The sequence below is a fragment of the Vicugna pacos genome, chromosome 31, assembly GCF_048564905.1.
Source record: "Vicugna pacos chromosome 31, VicPac4, whole genome shotgun sequence".
Lineage (NCBI taxonomy): Eukaryota > Metazoa > Chordata > Mammalia > Artiodactyla > Camelidae > Vicugna > Vicugna pacos.
In genome coordinates this window covers 22,791,160-22,813,870 of record NC_133017.1, presented here as the reverse complement: position 1 = coordinate 22,813,870, position 22,711 = coordinate 22,791,160, and the positions used below count along the sequence as shown (strand labels likewise).

The window sequence follows — 22,711 nt, the reverse complement described above, 5'->3', positions numbered from 1 at the left end:
ACAAATCTTGAACTCCTATTTTATCCCTTCCCACCCCCACTCATCCTTGGTAACCACAAGTTTGTTTTCCATGTCTGTGAGTTTGTTTCTGTTTTATAAGTAAGTTCATTTGCGTCATTTTTTTTAAGATTCCACATATAAGTGATAGCATGTGGTACTTTTCTTTCTCTTTCTAGCTTATGTCACTTAAAATGATGATCTCCAGGCCTATCCATGTTGCTGCAAGTGGCACTAGTTCGTTCTTTTTTCTGGCTGAGTAGTATTCCAGGCATGGCTTTCTTGACATAAGAGAAGTCATTTGGGGCCTAAATCATTTTGTAACCTAAGCCTGGCCACAGTGCCTGCCCTTGAACAGGTCTCAGTAATTAGGAATCTTAAGGAAAGTGAGGAAATGCAGTCAAGAAACAATAGTTCAGCGATAAAACGGGGTCCTCGTTCCTCCCCAGAGAATATACGTTAAGTCTGGTGCTTATCTTTGAGTCATGCAGGAACCAGGGCCCCGCCAGGTGGAGGATGGGAAGGGTGAGGCGGACCTTTCCTCACCCTCCTGACTTCAGTCAAGTAAGTCTTGGTCTCTGTCAGCATTTGCCCCGGTCTGATGCTGAATTTTCCTCTGTTCAAGCCCCTTCATGAATATGCCTGTACCCTTAGCGTCAGAGTTCCCCAGTTTTGCTGTTTGAAGAGCCGCTGCTTTGGGTGTTTTGTTTGTTCGTTTATTTAATTCTTATGTTTTATTGAACTGTAATGGATTTACAGTGTCAGTTTCAGGTACAGAGAGGCTGCTTTGGGGAGGAGCCTCGCTGTTCTCACTCGCTCCAAGTAATAAATCCTTCCTCTTTGCCTTGGTTGTCTTGGGGTTCGACACCCACCAAGAGGCGAACCCAGTTTTCGGGTAACACTGTGTCCTGTAAGACCCCACCCACCCCCGGCGGTGGGTGAATTAATGGGTAAGGCTTTATCCCCACCCACAACCAAGGCCCCCCAGTCTCGACAGAACTGCCCTCCTCCTTGGTCCTCGCCTTTCAGAGACTGGCCATCAGCATTCCAGGCACTGGATTATCCAGCCCCCCTCACCCTCACTCGGGCCGGCAGATGCTGCCAGCTTCCTGCGGGGGGCCTGAAGGGGAGGCTGTCACAGGTAACGGTTCCCCTTGCCTGTCCTGATGGCCTCCGGAGATGCAGGTTGGAGTGGCAAGATGGAGAGATGACCAAGTGGGACCAAGAGACAGTGTTCCAGTAGTCACCAGCCATGCGGGTGACCCTTGGCATTGTCCCAGCCATTCAGGGTGCCTGTGAAGTGGGGATGGCACATTTCATAGTGCGGGATCCTGGGGGACGTGGACCTGCAGCCACGGAGCCAGCATGCCTTCCTTTTTCTGGAGTCGTGGGCCCCCTGCCTCTCACCACTTGAGAGAAAGGAGAGCCTGTGACTGTGCCTTGTCTCCTGGGGACACAAAGCAGGGGGGTCCTGCCCCGCCTCCTTCCCGGGATGCTGCAGCAGCCTTCATGGTGTCTGTGAGCCTCATTAGGCTGTTGAATGACCTCAGCCCTCCCCAGGCCGGCCTCGCCATTGTCTGGCCTTGTTCCTCCGCCATTTCCCTCTCCTCTGTGTACAGCACAATGGCCTGGAAGTGGCCACTTCCTCTGTCATTTACTGCCTGGGATGGCCTCACCAGGCAGACTGAGGACGAGAGCCTTCACCAAGTCCCCTCCAGATCACCACGGCCTCCAGATCACCGGGCCCTTGGAGGTTAAGGCATTTGCTCAAGGTCATCTGGGGAACTGGCCATGGAGCCTCGCGGGAAGTCGGACCCTCCCATCCAGGGGCCTCCGCTGATCACCTGCTGTAGCCAAGGAGGGGCCCGGCCAGCTTCAGGGACCCCTGCCCGGAGGTCTCCTCCATCTGAACTGGCGGACTGGCTCTTGGGAAACCCTCAGAGCGACACAGCACAGCACAGCACACCCCAAGCCCTTCTTCCATCGCCGGCCCCAATTCCTCCACCTGCTTAGAGTTTCACCACCGAAGATTCGCTGGGGACATCCCAGGAGTCCTTAAAAGTGTCTGTCATCTGGCACATTGGGCATAGTCAACTATTGGTCCATCTCTCCTCTGTAATTGACCCAGATTCGTAAACAAATGTGGTCCTTGGCGGTGAGCATCACTGAGCATCTACGCAGTTGTGTTTTGGAGGCGGGACGAGGGGCTTTGTGAATATCACCTGCACTTGAGCTCTGCCCGGGACTCCTGGCTTGATCTTGGTGGCGTCCATGAGGGCTTGCAGGCTGCGGTGGCGAGGATGGAGCCCCCCTCCATCCTCTGAGGCTTTGGTTGGTAGTGCAGGGTTCAGAGGTGAGGGCGGGCAGTAATGAGGGTGCAGAGAGGAGGGGCGACGAGAGGGAGAGGAAGGAGCGTGGTGTCGTGGGGGACGCCACGGTGGGTGGCCCAGATCCCCCTTCCAGGGCGAGACTCATTGCCCCACCTGTCTGGAGTGCAGCGGCTGCAACTCTCGGCTGAGTCCCTCTCTGAGGCAAGCCTCCTGGGTCACAGCCGCATGGCTCCCCAGGAGTGGGGACAGGTGTAAGAGCCCAGCCCTCTCGCCCCAGCCTGGGTGAGCATCCGCGGAGCCTCACGGGGAGGTAAGTCCTCCCTCCACGCGGTCCTGCCGGCTTCCTTCCCCGCCGTGTTGCCAGGAGATTCCTCCGGAGAAGCCTGAGCATCTCCGTCTTGGAGTCAGCCTCCTGGGAACGTCCCCTGTGTCAGAGCCGCTCTCTGGAGGTTGAGCTGCGCGCTGGTGAGGGGTCGGGGTGAGACGGACGAAATGCATAGCCTTTCCCCCCGGGAAGCCCCCTCCAGCCCCTTCCCACCCACACCCACATACACACTCACACGTACACACACCTTTCCAGCCCTAATTTTCAACATCAACCTTAAGAATATCCAGAAACTGGAGAAAGGGGGAACTGTCTTTTTTCCCCCACTGGATTACCCTCTGTGTTGTGCGTGTGAGAAAAGTAAATTTGCTGAACAGGCTTTTTCCTTTTCTGACACAGTGATGCCTTTTGGGAATCTGGACGTAGAAATACCCCATGAAACCAAGATATGTTAAAGATGGCTCTGGGAAGTTCAGCCTTGAAAACACTTTGCTTTCCCGGGCTCAGGAAGCAGGAGGCGGGAGGTGGTGACCGGATTGGGAAAGACAGACCTCGGGCTGGGGTTCTACGCCGGTTTTCCCATAGCCGTGTCGTTCTGGGGTGCCAGCTCTCGTTTGGAGCTGGCCAGTTGGCATCGCCGTGGCCCCTCCCGCTTTCTAAGTATAGTGTTTGAGCCCCAGCCAGATGGGAGCCAGAGCCAGAACTTCCCTGGAAAGCATTTGCTTTCACGGGGGCCGGGCCGGGGAAGCGGGTGCAGGAGGCCAGGGGGACTGGAGGGTGGGCAGGGGTGCTCAGACCCCTCCTGTTTCTTCTTTCTGCAGGCGGGCCTGGCTCCCTCGGGCTCCCTGTCTGTACATGAGGGGCTTGGACAAGTGGTCCTGAGGCTCCTTTGAGGCTAATCCCAGGGTGGGCGGCCCCCTCCTCCAGGCTGGTGGAGACCAAAGCAGGGCCTGGAGCAGGCCAAGCTCCAGGCTGCCCAGACGGGCGTTAGCAGGGGCCGCGGGACGGTAGCCCTGAGAGCCTGAGCCCCTCGGATAGGAGCCGGGGAGCAAAGCAAGGGGACCTTGAGCAGCTGACCATCCTCTGCCCACCCCTGCCCCCTCGCTGCACCCAACCCATCTCCCCGCCCCCTCCCGGAGCCCAGCAATCTCACGGCACCCCACTTTTCTCCAGTTGGGGAAATGCTCCAGGAACCCATTCACGTCCTCAGGGGTCACCTCTCCTGGGATATTCCTACTTCTGGAAGCTCAGCCAAAGGATGTGCATGGCTAAGGGGGTGGATTTCAGGACCCTGTGAGGAAACGGCCTGCTCGAGGGGAGGCGGGGAAGAGGGGCTCTGAACACAGCCCTCCGTGGGCTGCCAGCGACCTGACCATGGGGTCCAGGGCCATCATAGGGGTGGGAGGAGGAGGCAGCCTCGGGTCAGAGCGGGGGCCTGGGCGGTGGCCACTGTCAGGCCTCACGCGCTGGGGGACCTGGCCTCTCTGGGCCACAGCCTTTTCGTAGGTAAAATGGGCTGCTGTGAGGGGTGAATGCAGTGTGGGTTTGGGAGGACATCCAGCCCTCAGCCCAGTAACCGGTTACTTCCCTTCTTGGTGTGGACGGCACCCCCTCGCCCCCAGCCTGCTCTGCTCTGCCCACCCTCCTGCCCGGAAGAAGCAATCAAGCCAAGGTTCCCTTGGGCCTGGATCCCTCCGGCTCCGGCCTCATCTCGGCCCTGCTGCCCGGGAGGGTGACGTTGGGTGATGGATCCTGGCGGGCAAATCGGCCTGTTATTTTTGGTGTGAGGAATTTAATTAGCCTCACCTGTCACTGATTGCAAAAGCCATTGTGAGCCTCCGTACCGCTCAATTAACCGTAGTCAAGGCAGTGAGGGGTCAGGGGAGAAGGGAGGATGCGGTGGGGACTCTGCGTGTGTGCCCGTGTGTGTGCGCGTGCATACATGTGTGCAGGGCGGAAAGAGGGGAGGGGCCATGAGAGAGGAGAGGCTGCACGGGGGGAGGTGGCGAACTGGACTCTAAGTGGCTCCCTGCAGTGCCACCGGGCTTCGGTCAGTGCCACCGGCTGGCTGGGGCCCCGGCCGGCTCCATCACACCCCCTGGCAAATCCCTCTTTGTTCCTGTCTTACCCCAGCTGCGCCCTCTCTCCCAGGACCTTTCCCCCACAAGCCAGCCTTCTGGAGTCGAGAGCTGGGAAGGAAAAGCTGGGGGGGGGGGGACAGCTGGCCAGAATAAAGTCAGCGTTTCCCCAGGGAATGCGGCTTGGCTGAGGCTGCTGGAGCCTGGGTACCACTGTCGTTTATCACAGCTTGAAGCAATGACACTATATTAACTAATAATCATAATTATGGGAACAGTAATGAAAATAAGAGCAACACTTGAGCCAACTTTGACAGGGCATCATCTCGTCTAATTGTCCAAACGACCCTCTGGAGCACAGGGAGGTTAAGTCACTTACCCGACCTCACACAGCTCAGCAGCGGTGGAGCCTGGCAGTGAACTCTGGCAGCTCGGAGTCTGCACTTGACCCCTTGCCGTGCTGCCTCCCGTCGAGGCTCCCACAGCCGGATCTCAGGGTGGAACACAGGACTGGTCAGCAGGGTGCGTTTCTGTTTTTTCATAAAGATTGTGACGCCAGGAGGAACGTCCCCGTGTGTGTGGAGCTCCTGTTGGTGGTAGATGTGATGTTCTGGGGCTGACGCTTTGACCGTGGCTGGAGTCAAGTTTGCTGAGGTGGAACCATGAAGTGCAGGGACTTGAAGCCAGCTGAGGGGACTGGACTTTCTTCTGAGGTTAGTGGGGAGCCCCTGAAGGTTCTGAGCAAGGGAGGGGCACGGTGGGCACAGCCCTGGGCGGTGGGGAATGGGGCGCGGCGCAAGCCTGAATGCTGTGTGTCAACGGGTTTGATGGACCAGAGTTGGGGCAAAGAAACCAGCAGGGATCTGAGAGTTGTCAAGATCACTAGCTCCGTCTTTCACTAGCTGTGTGACATTGAGAAAGTCCTCTCTCCTCTCTGGTCTGTCTCTTGCACATCTGTAAAAGTGGGGTGGGTGGAATCAGAAGATGTCTAAGATGTCTTGGGTGTTCTGTGATTCTCTGGATGACCTCAGCTGGGTGAGTAGATCTTGGAAGAAAAGAGGCAAGGAGGAGGCTTTAAGGAGTAGATTCTACAGGATCTAGGATCTGATTGGATAGACAGGATGCTGGAAAGGCTGGGGGGGGTGCGTCAGCGATGCTCCAACGGCAAGGAGAGATTGGTGTATGAGAGACATCATGGGAAAATGATCTAGATTATGCAGTCGGACGAATAAACTTCTGCTTGGGGACCCAGCGAGGCAGACCCCTCCCACCAAAACAAACAGACCAAGGGAAAAAAATGTATAGATGGGTAAGTTAATTAAAACATCTCCCTATCAGGTTACATGGCAAGATGCGATTTTACCTTTGGCATCTATGCAAGGGTTGTGCCGTTTCCCCAGATTTTGTTTGCAGTTTTTGCGTGTGGAAGAACAATGTGTTATGCTTCCGGCTTCTCAGGGGGCCTCGCGGGAAGTGCTGGGAGGGGCTGTTTAGAGGGAGAGGAAGGCGCGATTACAGGATGCTCAGGGCTGCCATCCGAGAGGGTCAGCGAGCAGTAAGGGGACAAGCTGAGGTGACAGGAGTGCTGTGAGCTGCCCGCCAAGAAGAGATCCGCTGGGGCCCCCAGAGAAGGTGAGGTTTCTGAGAGACTGAACTTGGGGTGAAGAGGATGCCAAGGTGGGAAAGGACCAGGCACAGTCCCCCAAAATGGTGACATGAGGGATCTTTCGGTTCTCCAGTCTTGTTTCCCTGAGCCAGTCCCCACTCCCACCCTTCCAGATACAGCACCACCTGTGCACCACGGCTTCATGTCCCGGTCACTTCCTTCATCGCCCCTCTCGGAATAGACTGTCACCTGACTTACTCGTTAGTGGGCTCCGTCAGGAGAAACTGCTTCTGTTCACCCCTGTACTATTTCTGGTCTCCAGAACAGAGCTTGGCATTGAGTGGGCGCTCCCAGCAAGTGTGGGATGGTGTAAGTACATGCACGCATCCATGAATAAATGCAATGGTGATATTTCAGGCCTTGTGAAGCCCGGGCTGGGGAGAAATCTGGGGTGGCATGACCTTCCTCCTATAAATTCAGAAAACACCTGCTGCGGGGCCTGCTTGGGGACGATCGCTGGCCGGCCTGCCTCCTGGCGGGCACCGCCCACACGGTCTGACCACGGCTCCGTGAGACCCTGGGACGGGCTCCGGGTGCCGGCGAGGGGAGGCCGGCGCTGCCTGTTCTCAGGGGGACGAGAGCCTCTCTCTCCGTCTCTCTGTATATATATATTCCTTTTTGTTCTGTTTTTTCTTTTTCTAAAATAAAAAGTAGGTCCAGGACTCACGGAAGGCTTGCAGCCTTGACAGCGCTCCAGAACAAGTGGGGTCGGCAAGCCTTTGCTCCCCACTTTGCTGCCCCTCCGGCCACTGTCTTCCCACGGCCCCGCCCCTTTCCAGGCACCCCGATTTTCTAGAGCCCCCCAGCCCTGTAGATGGAGAGGGGCTCGCTGGGGTAGTAAGGGGGGGTGGTTAATCCTTTTCTATGCCACATAATCAATCATCCCAAATTTATTAAGTGGCTTAAAAACGCTGCCATTTGATGTGCTCACAGTCAAAATTCGGGAAGGGCGGAAGAGGGGGAGCAAATCCACGGGGTCAGCTGGATCCTGGCCACTGGCTCACCAGGACCCCACAGCCCCGTGGTCCACGGGGTCTCTCCAGCTAGCCTGAGGGACTTCTCACACAGCAGCTCAGGGCCCCCAGGAGTATGAAAGTGGACGCCGCCAGGGTTAGGCTGCCGTCTGAACTTAGGCTGGAACTGGGGGAGCGTCGCTTCTGCTGACCTTGACTGGTTTGGGTGAGTCCTGGGCCTCCCGGACTGTAGGTCAGGGGACCACGCAGGACGGTGAGGGGCAGGCACGTTCCAGTGCGTGTCACCAGTGTCGCAGCCAGCCAGCCGTGGGCCCAGCCAGGAGGAAGAAGGGCCACCCCAGGCCTCACATGGCCCTTTGCCCCAGTGCTGGGGCCTTGGACTTGGACGGATGTGGGCTTGGTCCCTGCCTGGCGGCCCGACCCTCCTTGGGCTCTGAAGGCTCACGGCACGCTGTCCGCCCCCACCCCCCAGCCTGTCTCTGGCGCTGCTTCCGTCACCTGTGAGGACAGACGGGTAGGCCTTGGCTGTGCCAACGCCTGCCCCTTTTCTTTCCTCTCCTCCTCACTCCTCTTACGCCCCACCCTTGCCGCCAAGGCCCCCCTCCCCTGCCTACCACCTTCCCGGAGACCCGGATCTCTCCTGTAGGCACGTAGCTACCCCCTCATGTGTTCCACAGACGGCCTTGTGGTTTCCATTCCCTCTTTACACGTCCCTTCTGTCCCCTGCCACCTGAGCAGAAAAGCCCTTTGAGCCTCGGCTGTGATCCCAGAGCAGGAGGGAACGCTTGTCGAGGTGAACAAGGCAGGTTGGCACGGAGAAGGCTGGACAGATGGCCACTGGGAGGCCCCAGGGTAGTGACAACAATAGCCACTCTGGTCTCCTGCCAAAGAGGCCATATGCAGTAGGCCAAGGAGCTGGCTGGTGAGGTGAGCAGCTGGAGGAGGGAGGCACGGAGGCCTGAAGCTGGGCCTGGTGTGTGTGGGGTGCCTTTAGGAGAGGACCCTCCACCTTCGCAGAGGACCATGGCCCTGGTCTCCTTTCCCCCTTCCTCAGGGTCTGCTAGGGCCCATACACAGAGAAGTCACAGGGCTGCGGAGGGGCGGGGAGCAGCTGGAAGTCCACCTGGGGTCCAGGCCCCTGCTTTCCCACCAGCCCTCATCAAGACTGTCCCCGCCTCCTCTGCTGGTGGGGACGGACATCATCTTGTTCCAAATGCAGAGGCCCCCAAGGAGCCACCACGCCACAGCCTGGGCAAGAAGAGTAGCGTGGGAGGGCGTGAGAAATGGCATCCTTTATTCATAAATAAAAACATAAAATTACCAGAAATAGTTTACATGGCCAAAAGGGGGCATCAAAAATAAAATAAAGCTGTCAGAAGCAGAGCAAACCAAACAACAAGACACAGCCAAGAGAAAAAATAACTCTGTACATATTCTTCCAAACGCCAGTCCATCCGCAGCCAGCCTCAGCCGGGGCTTCGCGCTCCGAAGGCAGAGGCCGCGCGCGGGAGGTGGGCCCCGGAGGAGGCGGCAGCCTCCACGCGCACAGGGGCACAGCCACCCGCAGGGGAAGCCCTCTCCCACAGCTGCCGCTCCAGCAGCCCCGCCTGGCCTCCCCCGGCACCCCTCTCACCCAGGGGACGGCCCAGCCTGGGCCGGGATGAGAGCAGGGGCGGAGGCTCAGGGGACAGGCAGCGCCCTGGTCCCCACGGGGCTCAGTGCACACGGGGGCCCGGTAGGAGTTAGCCGGACACAGTGGCCAGAGGAGAAACCCCAGGCGGGTACCACGTGAGAGCCTGGTCACTCCAGGGCCCAGGGGCAGAGTCCCCTCTGTGGTGAGGTGGTGAGGATGCCACTGTCGCTTTGCAGACAGCGGGACATTTCATCATCCTTTGGGGAGCAGAGGAAGCCGGCAGCAGAGCTCAGAGGGAGGGGCGGCGCGCTCCCGCTGGCCCTGGGCCAGGCCGCCTGCCTGGAGGCCCGTGTGGCCGACTCCCAGGATCCCCCCAGCTCAGCCTCTGCTGCTCAGAGCCTCCATCCAGACAGGCTGGGTTTGGCAAGGTCCGGGAATAGCAGGGAGGTTTTCGCACAAGGAAGGGAAGAAAAGCCACAGGGCGGGCGGCAATGTCGCTAAGTTACAGGACACTGTTGCACTCTGGGGCCGCCACCCTTGGGCCTGGGCAGGGATGCGGCAGTGGGCAGGGAAGGGTCCCACCATGGCGGAGCCGCTCTGCCCCTCCGTGCCCTCCCCCAGGCTTAGCACCCCCCTCTTTGCAGGCGTGGTCTTGAGGGTAGAGCACGGGGCTTTGGCCGCTCTTTGGCGGGGGGAGGAGGGGGTCCAGCCTGGGGAGGGGGAAGCTGCCCCTTTCTCTATCCCGTGAGGCAGTCTCCCTGGAAGGAAGGACTCAAACAAGGCACAGGCCGGTGGAGATGGAGGGACCGAGGGCCGTGGCACAGGGAGGGGGTCATCTTTGACTTGGGGGTTTGCATGTGGCCAGTGGAGGGTACTGGCCTCAGGCAGGAAGGGGACTCTTGACCTGTCGATTCCAGGTCTAAATCTAGCTAATGACTAAGGGTAATGGCTTGAAATTCCAGAAAAGCTCCTCTGTCACGCGAAGGCAGGACAGGCGCAACTTAACACGGGGAACGGAAGGCAGAGCCAACGGCCGGGTGGCGGCCCTGCCCTCAGCCCAGGCTCAGGGAAGGGATGTGGTGGCCCTGGAGGGGCAGGGGCAGGAGGAGAAGGTGCTCTCCCCTCCCAGCCGGGGTGCTGCGGGCCAGCAGTCAGTCGGAGAGGCAGAACTGGGGGCCCTGGCCTGGGACTGTCGTGTCCGCAGACTCTCTCGTCCCTCCCACCCTGGTGAACCCCTCTCAGCACGCAGGCATGAGGCCCAGGAATCCAGCAAGGGCTGGCTGCCGTAAGAACAGCAGCTGTGGCTAGAGTCAAAAATAGAACATGGAACAGCCCGGCTGCCTGTGAGATCTGGCGTGCTTCTGAAAAGACAAGGAAGGAGAAAGAAAGAAAAAGAAAATTCCCTGATCCAAGCAACTGAAGAAACCACTTTTCTCCTCCCCACATCCGCACATCTTCAGAAGCCCAGCCTCCTGCAGGCCCTGGCCCCGCCCACAGCAGGCACCCTGGGTCCTTGACAAGGGGCTCCCGTGGGGCTGCAGGTGGAGGGGGGTCAGCTGGGGGCCCCGGGGCTGTTCAGAGGCTGCGTTGGTGTCTCCTACTCTCTTTGGCCACTGGCACTCGGGGGACCCTCCCTGACCTGTAAAGTCCGTCTCCGCTGAGCCCTGGAGAAAGGAAACAGCGGGCAGCTGGCTGGAGCCGTGGGCGAAGCGGGGGATGCCCAGACCGCCCTGCGCCATCTCAGTGGACACACGTTGTTCTGGATCCAAGCAAAGGCTTGGTTCTTGGGAAAGAAAAACAAACCAGAGTCGCCTCTAGTCAGCTTGACCCAGGTGGGGAAAGTCCCACCTCGGGTCCCACGAGGACAGATCTGGAGGCTCCCCTGGGGACAGCTGGAAGTCACACCCTCTCTGTGTCATGATGCCCTCAATCTCTCCTTCTCAGCACCCACCCCAGAACCTTGGGTCTATGGCTTTAAGAAGAGTGGTTATGGAGGTCCAAGGCCACCAGCCATCCACAGGCTGCTGACCCTGCTCACCTCCAGGCCTGACTGTTACCGCCTGGCTTCTCCCTCGGACCCTCTCTGGGTCTTGCTGAGTCTAGACGGTCCTGGGCGGCCCCAGTTCTTCCATCCTTTCTGCAACCTGCCATGGTCCCCACACCCCACTGCAACCCCTACACCTCTGTGGATGGGGGAAAACGGCTTAGGTTATGACCGGGTTGGGTTCCCAAGCTTCTGCTCACAAGTGGCTGGATTCTATTCCCAAGGCATCCCAGAGTGTCCCGGGGCTAGGGGGAGAGGCTGTGGGAAGAGAGGTGGAAGGGGGGTTCCGTCCTGGGGAGGCCACTGGCCTTGACGGCAGTCGCCACCATTCCTGGGAAAAGGGCATCTCTAAGTATCTGAACAAAGGCCAAGGTTTAGGGAGCCCTTAACCGAATGATGGAGATCCCGCAACTCATCTCTTGGCAAAGCTAGAGGTCTGGCGGGCTGCAGGGATGCTAAGCGCGGGGACTTGGGACAAGTGGAGAGAGGCCAGGTTGCAGCCCCTCTTCCCCCCTCCCCTCCCCCCGAGGCTCCCAGGTCTGGGCTTCTCTCAGAGAGGCCGGAGCAGGGAGATGGGGAGGGGTCCCTCGCTGACGGGGGCTCAGCACCCCTGCCCCCCGAGGCCGGTCCCCGGCCCTCTCCCGGGAGGCCCCTCAGATCTCGGTGGCGATGATGTCCTCGTAGGGGATGTCCGCCCCCTCCAGATCAATCTCAAAGGGCTCCCCGGCACCGTCCCCGCGGGCCAGCTGCTGCAGCGTCTTCTCCAGGCGCTGGTTCCGCTGGTACATGGCCAGGTAGCTCTGCTGCAGCTGCTTCTGGTACTGTATCACCTTCTCCTTCTCCTCCCTCCACACCAGCCGCTCGTGCTGGAAGCCCGAGGACATCTGGTCGTGGCCCTGCCGCGCCTCCTTCAGCTCAGCGCGCAGCCGCTCCAGCTCCCGCTGCAGGGCGGGCACGTCCTCGGGGGCGGCAGCGGCCTCCCGGCCCCGCTGCAGGGCGGCCTGGGCCCGCAGCTCCCGCAGCTCCTGCTCCAGCAGGTTCACCTTCTCCCGCAGGAGCTCCGCCTCGTTCTTCTTGCGCTGCAGCTCGTTCTCGCAGACCTCCAGCTCCAGGCCCTTGGTGCGCAGGGCGCCCTCCAGGTCCTGCGTCCTCAGCTCCAGGCCCTCCAGCTTGCCCCGCGTGTCCTTCAGCTGCGCCTTCAGGTTGAGGATCTCACTGGCCTTGGCGTTGATCTCCGTCTGGGACTCTTTCAGCTGCTGCTTCAGGAGCGAGATCTCGCCGGACTTCTGGCACACCTGCCGCGGGGCGGAGCGAGGCGGGGAGAGAGAGGGCCGAGAGGTGAGAGGTGAGAGTCAGCATCGGGGGAAGCCGCATCCGGCCGCCTAAAAGAATGGTGCCCAAGAAAGCCCAGCCCCTCTGGGAGGCTCTTTCCCATCTGCCTGGGTCTGTCCACACGCCAGCCTCGCCCCCGACTCACAGTCTGAATCGCAAGCGGTTCCCAAACCTTTGGCTCTGCGTAAATCAGGGATCTGGGGTTTACGTTGCCCGCGGCTGGTAGCGCCACCATCCACATTAACATAGTGATACTGATTTCGGTGTCTGCCAGATTCCCATCATCCGTGTTCATGCCGGCACCCTCCGGCCTCACCCCTGCACACAGCCCACCGTCTGCTCCTCCCTCCTGGGGCTAAAGACTACACTGACCCAATCACGGCCACACCCTGCGAGCAGCCTGGCTCAGAGACAGCGCCCCGTTGGAATCTGCCAGATGATGAGCTAACAGGTTCTCCTCCTGCCCCGCTCCTCCACCATTTCTCTTACTCCCCATCCAAAGTCGGCCAAGAGCAGCCAATAAAGCCAAAGGCACGGACTCAGATCCATGTGTCTCTGGGGTCTTGGCCATTTGGGGTCACGTGGCTCAGCTGAAGTCTGAGGCCGGTCTGGCTGGCTGTGTCACTGGAGTGTTTCCTGCTGGCCGTGGGAGAGCTGGCCTGAATGCAGGCCAGGCCCTGGGCCCCCAACAGCCTGGATTCTCAGAAGAAGACCAGAGGCTACCGTGACATTCCTCACTTCTCCTCTCGGGGTAGAAACCACCCCTTGCTCTCATGAACGACCCAGGAAGCACGTATAGCCCCGCCCAGGACGCTTGGTGGGGACGGAGGCTGCCTCCCCAAGGCCAAGCCACTATTTGTTCATGGAGAGGGTGGCAGAGCCGCGGGTGCAGCCTGGGCCTGGCTGTGAATCCTGACTGGACCTAAATGGATCCCAGATCCATCAGCTTGGTAGCAACACAACGTAGTGATTAAAACTGTGGATCCTGGGCCTGACTCTTGGGATCCCAGCGGGCTCTGATACCTGTTATGCGGTGACCTTGGCAAGACATCAGACGAGCCGTTTGCTTTTAAAACTGCTCTCTGTGCCTCCGTGTCCTCAACTGAAAATTGAGGATTAGGAATTGCACCGACTTTATAGGGCTGTGGGAAGGGTTAGGTGAAAGAACCTAGGGCCTGGCCTCAGTAAACACTCTATGGGTTGTTATTATTATGATAAATGTTTGGAATATATTTCTGTGTTACTGTGAATATTTCTTTTTTTTTGTTTTGTTTTAGTATATAGCCTGACAGGACAGCCTGGGAACGAGGTCGCAGCAAGGTCCAGCTTAGCTCCGAGTCGGACAACAAGGATGGGTATGAATGCCGGCCCTGGCGGACGTCTGAGACGCCCTGAGGGTCCCCCGGCCCTGGCTGAGGACTGGCTGGGGAAGGGTCTGCTGAGCCTTCATCGGTGGGGAAGAGGAAGGCGCTGGGCCCACGGCTGAGGAAGGCCCTCTCCTCTTCGGGAAACGCGGCAACAGGAAGTGACTCTCCCTTCCCGCCTGCCTGCTGCCCTCGTCCATCCCTTCCACAAAACGATCCTTTTCCTCTACCCCGGATAACCCCTGTCACTCAGATTTCCAGGACAAGTACCGGTAGCTCCAGTGTGAACGCCCCACCTGGGTGCTGGTCTGACCACAGTGAGCCCGCAGCCCCTTCCCAGGGCAGGAGTCTTTGAGGTGAATGCCATGCGCGCACCCCTGCTGGTCCCCCACCGCCTCCCTCCAGAGGCCTCTCGGGTGAGGGAAGCGAGCAGGACGTGGGGGTTAGGCTGCTTCGCTGCCAGGCCAGGCCGGGCCCAGACGCCCCGCTTCCCGGTGTGTCTGAGCGTGTGTGTGCGTGCAGACGTGAGCCCTTTTCTTCTTGTTCTCTGTGTCCATCTCAGCCCACCAAGTAGAAGCCCCGCTTGCACTTCTGTGAGGAGTGGCCAGTTCCATCCCTGAGGCCTGGTGGAGCCCCTTCCCTCCAAAGTCAGGGATGAACCCCACACTCTCCCGTGGGCTCTGGGAGCAGCGTGAACTCGGGGTGTCCTGTGCTCCCGCTGAGCCTCCGTGAGCAGAGGCAGTGAGGCAGCCACCCGAGAGCCCGGCCGGGACCCAGTTCTCCTATTCCAGCTTCTCGGACAATGACTCCGACAGTAAATTCAACTCTGGCCACGAGGCGCCGCGGTGGGGGGAGGAGGACGCCCAGACTAAGTGCACCCCCAGCGCGGTGACCCCGGGAGCCCCTCCTTGGGGTCACGAAGCCGGCACTTCAGCCCAGTTTGCCCGGGCATCTGCCCGGAACCCAGAGGAGGACCTGGAGAAGGGGCTGGGGATGCTGGGGGACCGAGCCGCCGCCCGCCCGCCCGCCGGCCTCACCTCCCACTGCGTCTCCTCCAGCGCGGGGGCGAAGCTGGTCTTCTCCCTCTCGTAGGACCTGAGCTTGGTCTCCAGCAGGTCCTGCTCCTTCATGAGGCTCTCGAGCTCCTGGCGCAGCTGCCGCTTCTCCTGCTGGAGCTGGAGCACCTGCAGGTGCAGCACCTGCTGGGCGCGCTGGCTCTTCTGGGAGGCGGCCTTCAGCTTGCCCCTGGGCTCCAGCCCCTCCGGCTCGTCCGGGCAGCGCCGCGGCCGCTCCTCGTAGGCCTGGCCGGCGGCCAGCTCCCTCCCCTCGAAGCTGCGGTGCAGCTTCTGGAGCTCGCCCTCCCTCTCCAGCAGCTTCTGCTCCAGCTCCTGGATGGTGCACTGGTCCGTGGAGAGGGGGGAGCGGACGCAGGCGGGGCCCTTGTCCGCCTTGCTGGGGTGGGCCAGCTTGCTCCCCCCGTCGGAGAAAGACAGGGCCTTGAGGCTCACCATGTTGCTGTCCTGGAGGATGAGGCCCTGGGTGATGTTGTGAGCCGAGCCCCCGAAGCGGCTGGCGGGCCCCACGGGGGTGACCAGCGGGTCCAGCTGGTAGCTGCTGCTGGTGCTGTGCGTGGGCAGGCTGGACATGGAGTTCCGGCCGGAGTCGGACAGCGCCCCGGAGCACAGGCCGGGCTTCAGCTCCTGCTCCTTGGGCTTGTCCGGGGGCGCAGGGTGCAGCTGGTGGCTGGCGCTCTCGGGGGACGAGTGGAGGATGGCTCCGGACCGCGGCAGCACCGGCTTGAACGCTGTGGGCCTCACTGCCCCCTTCTCTGAGCCCTGGGGAGGAAAACCGCCATATGGACCCCATTGTCTCCCCCAACATGGCCCCGGTCGGGTGTATGTGCCCACCACGTGGCACTTTCCTGGTCAGGGGCCACCGCAACCTCCCCTGTTTGCTCTGAAGGAGCGGAAGGTGGTGAATCTCTCTCTGAGCCTGGAGATCTCTAAGAATCACAGGGCATCTTTGTTTTTGAACCACTAGCCTGTCACCAGCTTGTCCCGAGATGATATACAGCCCTTTGAGGTTCTCTGGCTAAGAGCCACCCCCCCACCCCCAGGTGCCAGGGTTCTGGTCTGGGGCTCCGTGGGATGCAGTTAAGGACGCTGGATGTGCTGTCCTTTTTTCACCTTCGCTGCCCCTTCTAGTGGTCCGGGGGCAAGAATGCTGACCGTGGCCTCCTCAAAGGGCTGGAGGGGTCGCTTGAAATAACAGTTGTCATTTTCATTGGTAGAAGGCTTCACAGTTTACAAGCCCTTTACTTTGAAAAGCCTAGAGCCCTGCACAGACATATGGGGCCATTTCCTGAGCTTATCAGCTCCACGGAGTCCTCCCCCGAGGTGGGGCCAGGGCACTGAATAGGAGCAATGTTTTCAGTGGTTGCTGGTGGGACCCACGGGAGTTTGAGCTGCCAGCAGGGATTTCTGAGTACACAGGACCCTTTGTCCCCATCCCTGTAGGCTGATGATGGTACCAAACTCAGTCCTTACCCAGCCAAAGAGACTTCGGGGCCAGCTTGAGCAGGAGCTGCTGCCCCACCAGAGCAGCAGAGGGGGGGAAAGGCCACCTCCGTGAGTCCACAAGTGGGACCAGCAGGCAGCGCTCCACCCGCTCCTCCAGGCAGTGACTGAGTCCCCGTCCCTCCCACGTTCTTGGGGATGCTGTCGGCCCTGCCTTGGTAATTCCAGTGGAGCTCAGAAAAGCTTTCACATCTGCTTTGATCTTTGCTAAGGGCTCACCCGGGACTTCTGCACCTGAGGACTGACCCACACGCCCATTTCCTCGACCAACCTCTGCTCTCTGCTGTGGCTGAGAATTCCTGCTCTCACCACATCTCCCTGCCTCGTGGAGATGGCAGCGTTTAAACCCCCACCACCCCCGCTCCAGCCCGGGTGCTGCCTCCTGCCTTTCCCATCCACCCAGCCCCACCAGAGACCCCGCTTACCACTTCTAGCTGATTGGAGAAGGGCATGAGCTTTGGGGGGGTGGACGGGTCGAAGTCCACCCCGGCCTGGCCCCCTACGTCCGCACTGGACAGTGCAGTGTAATCAGGGCGGTGGGAGCCCCGCGCCTTCTGGCTGACCTTGATGTAGAAGAAGTCTTCGCTCTTGCCCATCTTGGAACTGGACTTGCCATGACCCGAGTCCTGGGAGAAGCCAAACCTCAGGAGCCCGTCTGAATACCGATTGAGTTTCTTGAGATGGGAAGACTTCCGCAGCTTGTACTGTGAGGCCCGGCAGTGCTTGCCGTGGAAGCCGTGGCCAGAGATAAGGCTACTGACGCTGCCCATGGTGACACGGGGCCGGGGACAGGCAGGGCGGCGTGGGGACCCGGAGAGGCTGTGGCGGCAAGGGGCAGTCCTGGCTCCGCGAGGAGACTGTGGTCATAGCAGAAGCCTCATGGAGCCCGGGAGAGCCTCGACCTGGAAGAGACACAAGCAGAAGTCGGGCTGGGACGGTCCCTGCCGGTGACCTAGAGGAGGCATTCCGACCGCTAGGTCCGGGCAGCAGAGACGTGCACATCTCTCTTCACAGGAGCTCAGCCCTGCTCTGTGACCGGGCTCCACACTCATTCTCCCTTTGTGTGCAGTTCAGCACACACTCACGGGGAGCCTTCGTCTTCGGAAAGGCGCTCTTCCCAGCACTGGGATGCAGGGCTGCATTCCCCGTGCTCAACAGGGCTCGTGTTCCGTGTAGTGTGGACAAGCTAAAAACAGATCCATGTGTCCGACCTCAAGGGATCTATGTGCTATGGCGGGGGGAAATAAAGCAGAGAGAGTCGGATGCAGTTCTGGGAGGTGGTTATTTTCTGCAGGGAGTCCAAGGGAGGCCTCTCTTTGGGTATCACAGGAAGAGAACTTCAGAACATGAGGGAGCAAGCCGCGTGGAAACCCGGGGGCAGAGGGAAGATGCTCAGAAGCAGGCCCAAGTGCAAAGCCCCGAGTCCCCGCGTGGAGGGTGCTTGGCGTATATGAGACCAGCAAGAAGACGGGTCTGGCTGGAGGGGAGTTAGCAATGGGGGCCACGGGGGATGGAGAAGTCAGAATTTTGGCTTTTAGTCTGATTGAGGTAAGAAGCCCCCAGATGGCTTTAAGCTGCTGACAGCGTGAGCTGCCTTACGCTGGGGAGGGTCACCCTGGGCTGCTGGTGGAAAAGGGGCAGCTGAATGGCCTAAGTAGAAGTGGTGGTCCAGTGACCGCGGGGGAGTGACATGGCTGGGCCAAGGTGGGAGCTATGGATTCCATTTTAAGATGTAATTTTAAGGTCGAGCGGGTAGGATTGGTTAAAGGACTGGACGCAGGGAGTGAAAGAGGAGTCCAGGATGACCCCAGTGCTTTCAGCCATGCAACTAGAAGTAAGTTGCCATTTACTGAGATGCAAAAGACCACAGCGGGAGTCGGCGTGGGATGAGGTGGGGGTGGGAGATAGGAGTCTGAGTTGGGACGCTCGGTTTGCAAAGCCCATTAGACATCGGTGGAGCGGTGGCGAGTAGGCAGCAGGATGGGTGCGGAGCGGTGGGAGCGGCAGATTTCCGCATATAAGCTGCCTGTGCATAGAAGCCAGCTCTGAGACCAGGTGAAAGCAAGGGCAGGAAGACAAGAGAAGCGTGGGGACTGGTTCTCAGAGGTCAGGAAGGTGAGGAGAGTGAGGAACAGACACTGAGACGGCTCCAGCAGGTGCAGGAGACCCACGCAAGGCGAGGATGAGGATGGTGGCCTTGAGTGCCGGTGAAGGAAGATGGCTGCTGGGAACCGGTCAGTGGATTAGGCCATGTGGAGGCTCCCGTGATCTTGACAAGAGCAGTTTTGGTGGGGTGATGGGAAGAAAGGCCTGACTGAAGAGGGTTCATGAGGAAAAGGGGAGAGAAACAACTGTACCCTTGTACTGGATTCCCAGTTACGCTCCCCCCACTAGCTATGACGTGCGAGGCAAACTCTTTAGCATCTTGAACCTTCAGTTCCACATACGAGTTCTAAGACATACTTTAAAATGTTTTTTAAAGTGATAGGAATGCCTCTTGTAATCAGTGCTGAAAACGACCTTGCCAATCAGCAGACAGAGGAACGCCCTGGGCGGGTCACACGATTCTTCAGAGCTAGGAAAGGCTGTGTGGGCGTCATGCATGGTGAGGGGTCTTTTTCAGGCATTCGAAGAATGATAGATGATCCAGTTAAGGGGGGGGGAGGACTACAAGTTTAATAAAACAGGAAATGCAGAAGGAGTCCTGCCTTCTTTACTCTGCCCTGAGTCACCCTGTCAATCCCAGAGGGGTGCAAGACGTCCCAGGTGGGTGACGAGGGCGTTCGGACCTGGCTGAGGGAGCCAGAAGACTCTGCAGACTGATTGTGAAGGCTTAGATTCAACCGTGCACTGTCATCTTGAGGAATAAGGTGGTTACGTTACGAATAGATACATTCTGTATTCTGATCGTAAAAGCACAGCACAACGAAACATCACTGTGCAAGCACAACGCATGCGTTTTGACGCAAAGCTTTTATTAAATGGACGGCCTCTTAGGATCGGGGAAACACAGTGATGCCTCGCAGGGGTCGTTACGAGCCGTTTGCCGGGTACCACCGTAAGAGAATAGGTCGGTGCATTTACTGAAAGCCTCGTACACAGTGGGCACTCAATAAATGGGAGGTGTTTTCTGCGGTTTCTGTGGTTATTCTTACCCTCCTTGCTCTCTCCAGCATTCATCATCCCTGCCCAACTTTCAGGGGTCACATCTCATTTTCCAGAACTAACTCTCTCCCTTCCAAACGCGACGTCTCGGCGCCCCATCCCCAACAGCATGACTTACAAGCATGGAGTTTCTGCTCATCCAACAGCTGACAATGACAGAATGTGTTTTTCAGGCCCCAGGCCCTCCATCTCTTGCTTAACTGAGGCCTCCAGTTCCCATGAGGCAAATACTCCACTGCTGCCCCCTTGGAGGGAAGCTCGTTTGGGCCAAAAGACTCTCCTGCTCCCTGCACGTTCTGTACCAACTGGGCAACCGGCGACTGGCCTTCTCCCCGTCCAGTGACACAGCTGTGGGCATGTACACGGGCAGTGTGGCTAAGACAAGACCGCTGGCTCTAGAATCAGACAGATTTCAATTTGAAAATTAACCTCTGAGGTTTCTCTGCTTGCAAGATGGAAATCAGAGCAAGTTCACCGGACGGGGGTGAGGATGAAGTGGACGCACAGAAGCCAAGTGCACTGCTTGGCCCATGGCAGGTGCTGTCCAGGGGAGGGCGAGGTCCACAGACGGCCAAGACCAGGGTGTTTTTAAGAAGCATATGACAGCTGGAGCAGAACCAGAACACCGGGCAGACTTTGAATTAATCTGTTTGCAGCTCTCTGGCTGCATTGCTCTCTCCTCTCACTGGGACCTTGAGACGGATCCAAATAAGTCTTTGCTCAATCTGTTCGTCTTAAGCATCCAGGGGGGTCACGGCATCACGCCCCCTGGTGAAAGCTTTCCGAAGCTCCCCGACCAGTGCTTGGAGTAGAGCAGATGCCCCCCTAAGCCTTGTAGGCGCCGGCAGGCCCTGGTTTTGCCCACCGCTCCAGTCGCACCACTGCAATGACAGCCCCACTCATTTCTTCCTGTCGCTTGAAGGCACCAAGCCTTCTCCCACCCAGCCAGGCGCCTTCCCGCCAGCCGCCGCCTCCACCGCCAGATTCTTCCTCCGCACGCAGATTCCCCTTTCTCATCCCTTAGTTTTCAGTTCAAATCTCACCTTCGCCAGGGACCTTCTCTGCCTATCCTTGGGAAAAAACCCATGTCCCCCATTTCTGTTGGCCCCACCTGTTTATTTCCTTCCTGACACTTGCTTTACCCTTTAATGATCTTATTTTTCAACGTGCTTATTGTATCTCTCCCCCAGAATCTCAGCTCTAGAGGCTTCTGTCTAGGAGCAAAACTCCTAGAACAAAAAGGAGGAAAATGAGGCAACAACTCAGAGGTCAGAAGACTTGGCCCTTGTCATTCAGTTGGCCAGTGACCGAGGTGGGATTTGAACCCAGACTCAGATTCCGTTGTCTCGCTGGGAGAGCAGACTGCTGGGGACTGTAGGTGAGGCTCAGAGATGGGCGGGGTCCTGTCCTGGATAGCCAGGTCGGTCCCCAGGGCTGGCAGAGAGAAAGCCTGGCGGAGGGTGGGGGATGGTCGGGGTAACTTTCCGTGGCCTCCAGCCGTAGCATCATTTCCCTCTTGGGCAGAGACAACAAGGCTTTGGGTACAGGTGAGCTCCTCCATTCATCCGAGCGACAGCTGGATGATGTGCGAAGCCCAAGCACTGTGCTGGGCCCTAGGGGACCGAGAGGAAGGAGGCCAGTGATGCTGGGAGCCAGGGCGAGGAACAGGTGATGGATGCTGGCTCTGATCCTCTGAGTGCATTCCTGTCCCTTAGCCCCGAGCCCCACTCTCCACTCCCCACGTCTCAACACACAGAGGCACTTTGAAGTCTGAGATTATCCCCAGATCCACTTGAAGCCAAACTAATTACCTTTAAGTGTCTAGACTTGTTCGGTTTTCAACTTGGAGAGCGCATCACAGAAAACCTGGCTGTGATGCATCCGCGCTCCCAGACCCTAGGCCTTCCTGCCCGCCCCCGCCAGCCTTGCTGTCTCTGCCCTCAGGAGGTACAGGGGAAGGGCTCGTTGTCACTCCCAGGAAACAAACCCCACTGGCCAGGAGTACATCCAAAGGGAGCTGCCACACAGATCTCGGCGATCCAAGAAGGGGAAAGGAAGAGGCGAGAAGGACCAGAGGGGGAAAAGCAAAGGAGGCAGAGCGCCTCATGCTGGGCACATCGCCGTGACCTTCTGAGTGACCTCCACCGATGCTACAGAAGAAATCCAGCGAGTCAGACTGCAAATCTTGAGAAGAGAGGAAAAGAGAAAAACAGCCCAAAACAGAAAAGAACCCCTCTACCGTATACTTCTCAGAATCTGGCCCCAGGGGAGTCAGGAGATGCCCCCGGAACCAGTGTCACCTGCCCCCTTTCCCCACGTGACCTCCCCCCACGTGGGGGCCGCTGCCCCGGACAGGCCAGGGCCACAGAATCCTGGGGACGCCCCGGGTTCTGAGCTGCTGCTACCCCCACGGCAGCTGCCCCTCCCCGTCCACTCTGCCCCCTCCTTCCCAGCGCGAACCAGGGCTCACACCAGGGTGACACATCCCTCCGACAGCTCTTTCTGGAATAGGGAGGTAGAGGCAGGGAGTTGAAAAGGGATCCGTCTCAGGAAGGGGAGAAATAATGCTACACACCCTCCCATCGCACACCATGGGAAGAAGTGGCTATGGCCTTGCCCACAGCAAACTCAGACTTCGGGGCTGGGGAGGAGGAGGATCCACAGGCGCCCACCTTGTGTCCCCACTGCCAGCCTGGGGAGGTCACCCACAAGGTTGGGATGCTCAGCCTCCAGCCACCTCCCGCCTTCCCAGTCCGGGCTGTTCCCCTTCGTGCTCCCTGCCTTCTCTCCCTCCGTCATGCCCGCCTCATCTCCATCCCCGGTTCCCTCCCCACGACCGCCCACGCCAGGCAGTGGGGCATCCCTACGCTCTGCCGGGTACTTTCCCACCAGGTGCCTCCACCCAGTGCACCCACTGGGCACCAGCTGTGCGATGGAGCTGGGGGAGCCGTGCCTGCGCCCTGAGGCAGCCTCCTCCAGCACCGAGGGCAAGGGCGGGGGGCGCCCACACCAGAACACACCCATCGGGGTGTGTCCTCAGTAACTGCCCAGCAATGTCACCTGCAGACTGAGCAGAGCTGATGCGGCTGCGGTGTGGGGGGTTCATTTGGGCATGGATTCCACAAATATTTATTCAGCAACCGACAAGGGCCAAGTACTATGCAAAGTGCAGGTGGGGGAGGAGGAGGAGGAAGGAAGGAGAGGTGTAAGTGCCTAGAAGGAAAAAC

The 22,711-nt window shown here is 59.1% G+C and overlaps 1 protein-coding gene across 5 annotated transcripts in view; it reads right to left on the bottom strand.

Moving 5' to 3' along the window:
• Positions 1 to 8,643: 8,643 nt before the first annotated feature.
• The window catches only part of LZTS1 (leucine zipper tumor suppressor 1), a 49,189-nt gene continuing 35,121 nt past the window's right edge, over positions 8,644 to 22,711 (bottom strand). For 4 of the 5 annotated variants that reach the window (XM_072952765.1, XM_072952764.1, XM_072952766.1 and 1 more), the window contains 3 exons: positions 16,745 to 17,221; positions 14,781 to 15,578; positions 8,644 to 12,342 (listed from right to left, as the gene is read on the bottom strand). In XM_072952765.1, the coding sequence (XP_072808866.1) occupies positions 11,701 to 12,342; positions 14,781 to 15,578; positions 16,745 to 17,089 (1,785 nt within the window). In that variant the 5' untranslated portion in view covers positions 17,090 to 17,221 and the 3' untranslated portion in view covers positions 8,644 to 11,700. Of the gene's footprint in view, positions 12,343 to 14,780; positions 15,579 to 16,744; positions 17,222 to 19,602; positions 22,289 to 22,711 lie in introns of those variants that run through there. The other variant, XM_072952767.1, reaches the window with a different exon arrangement.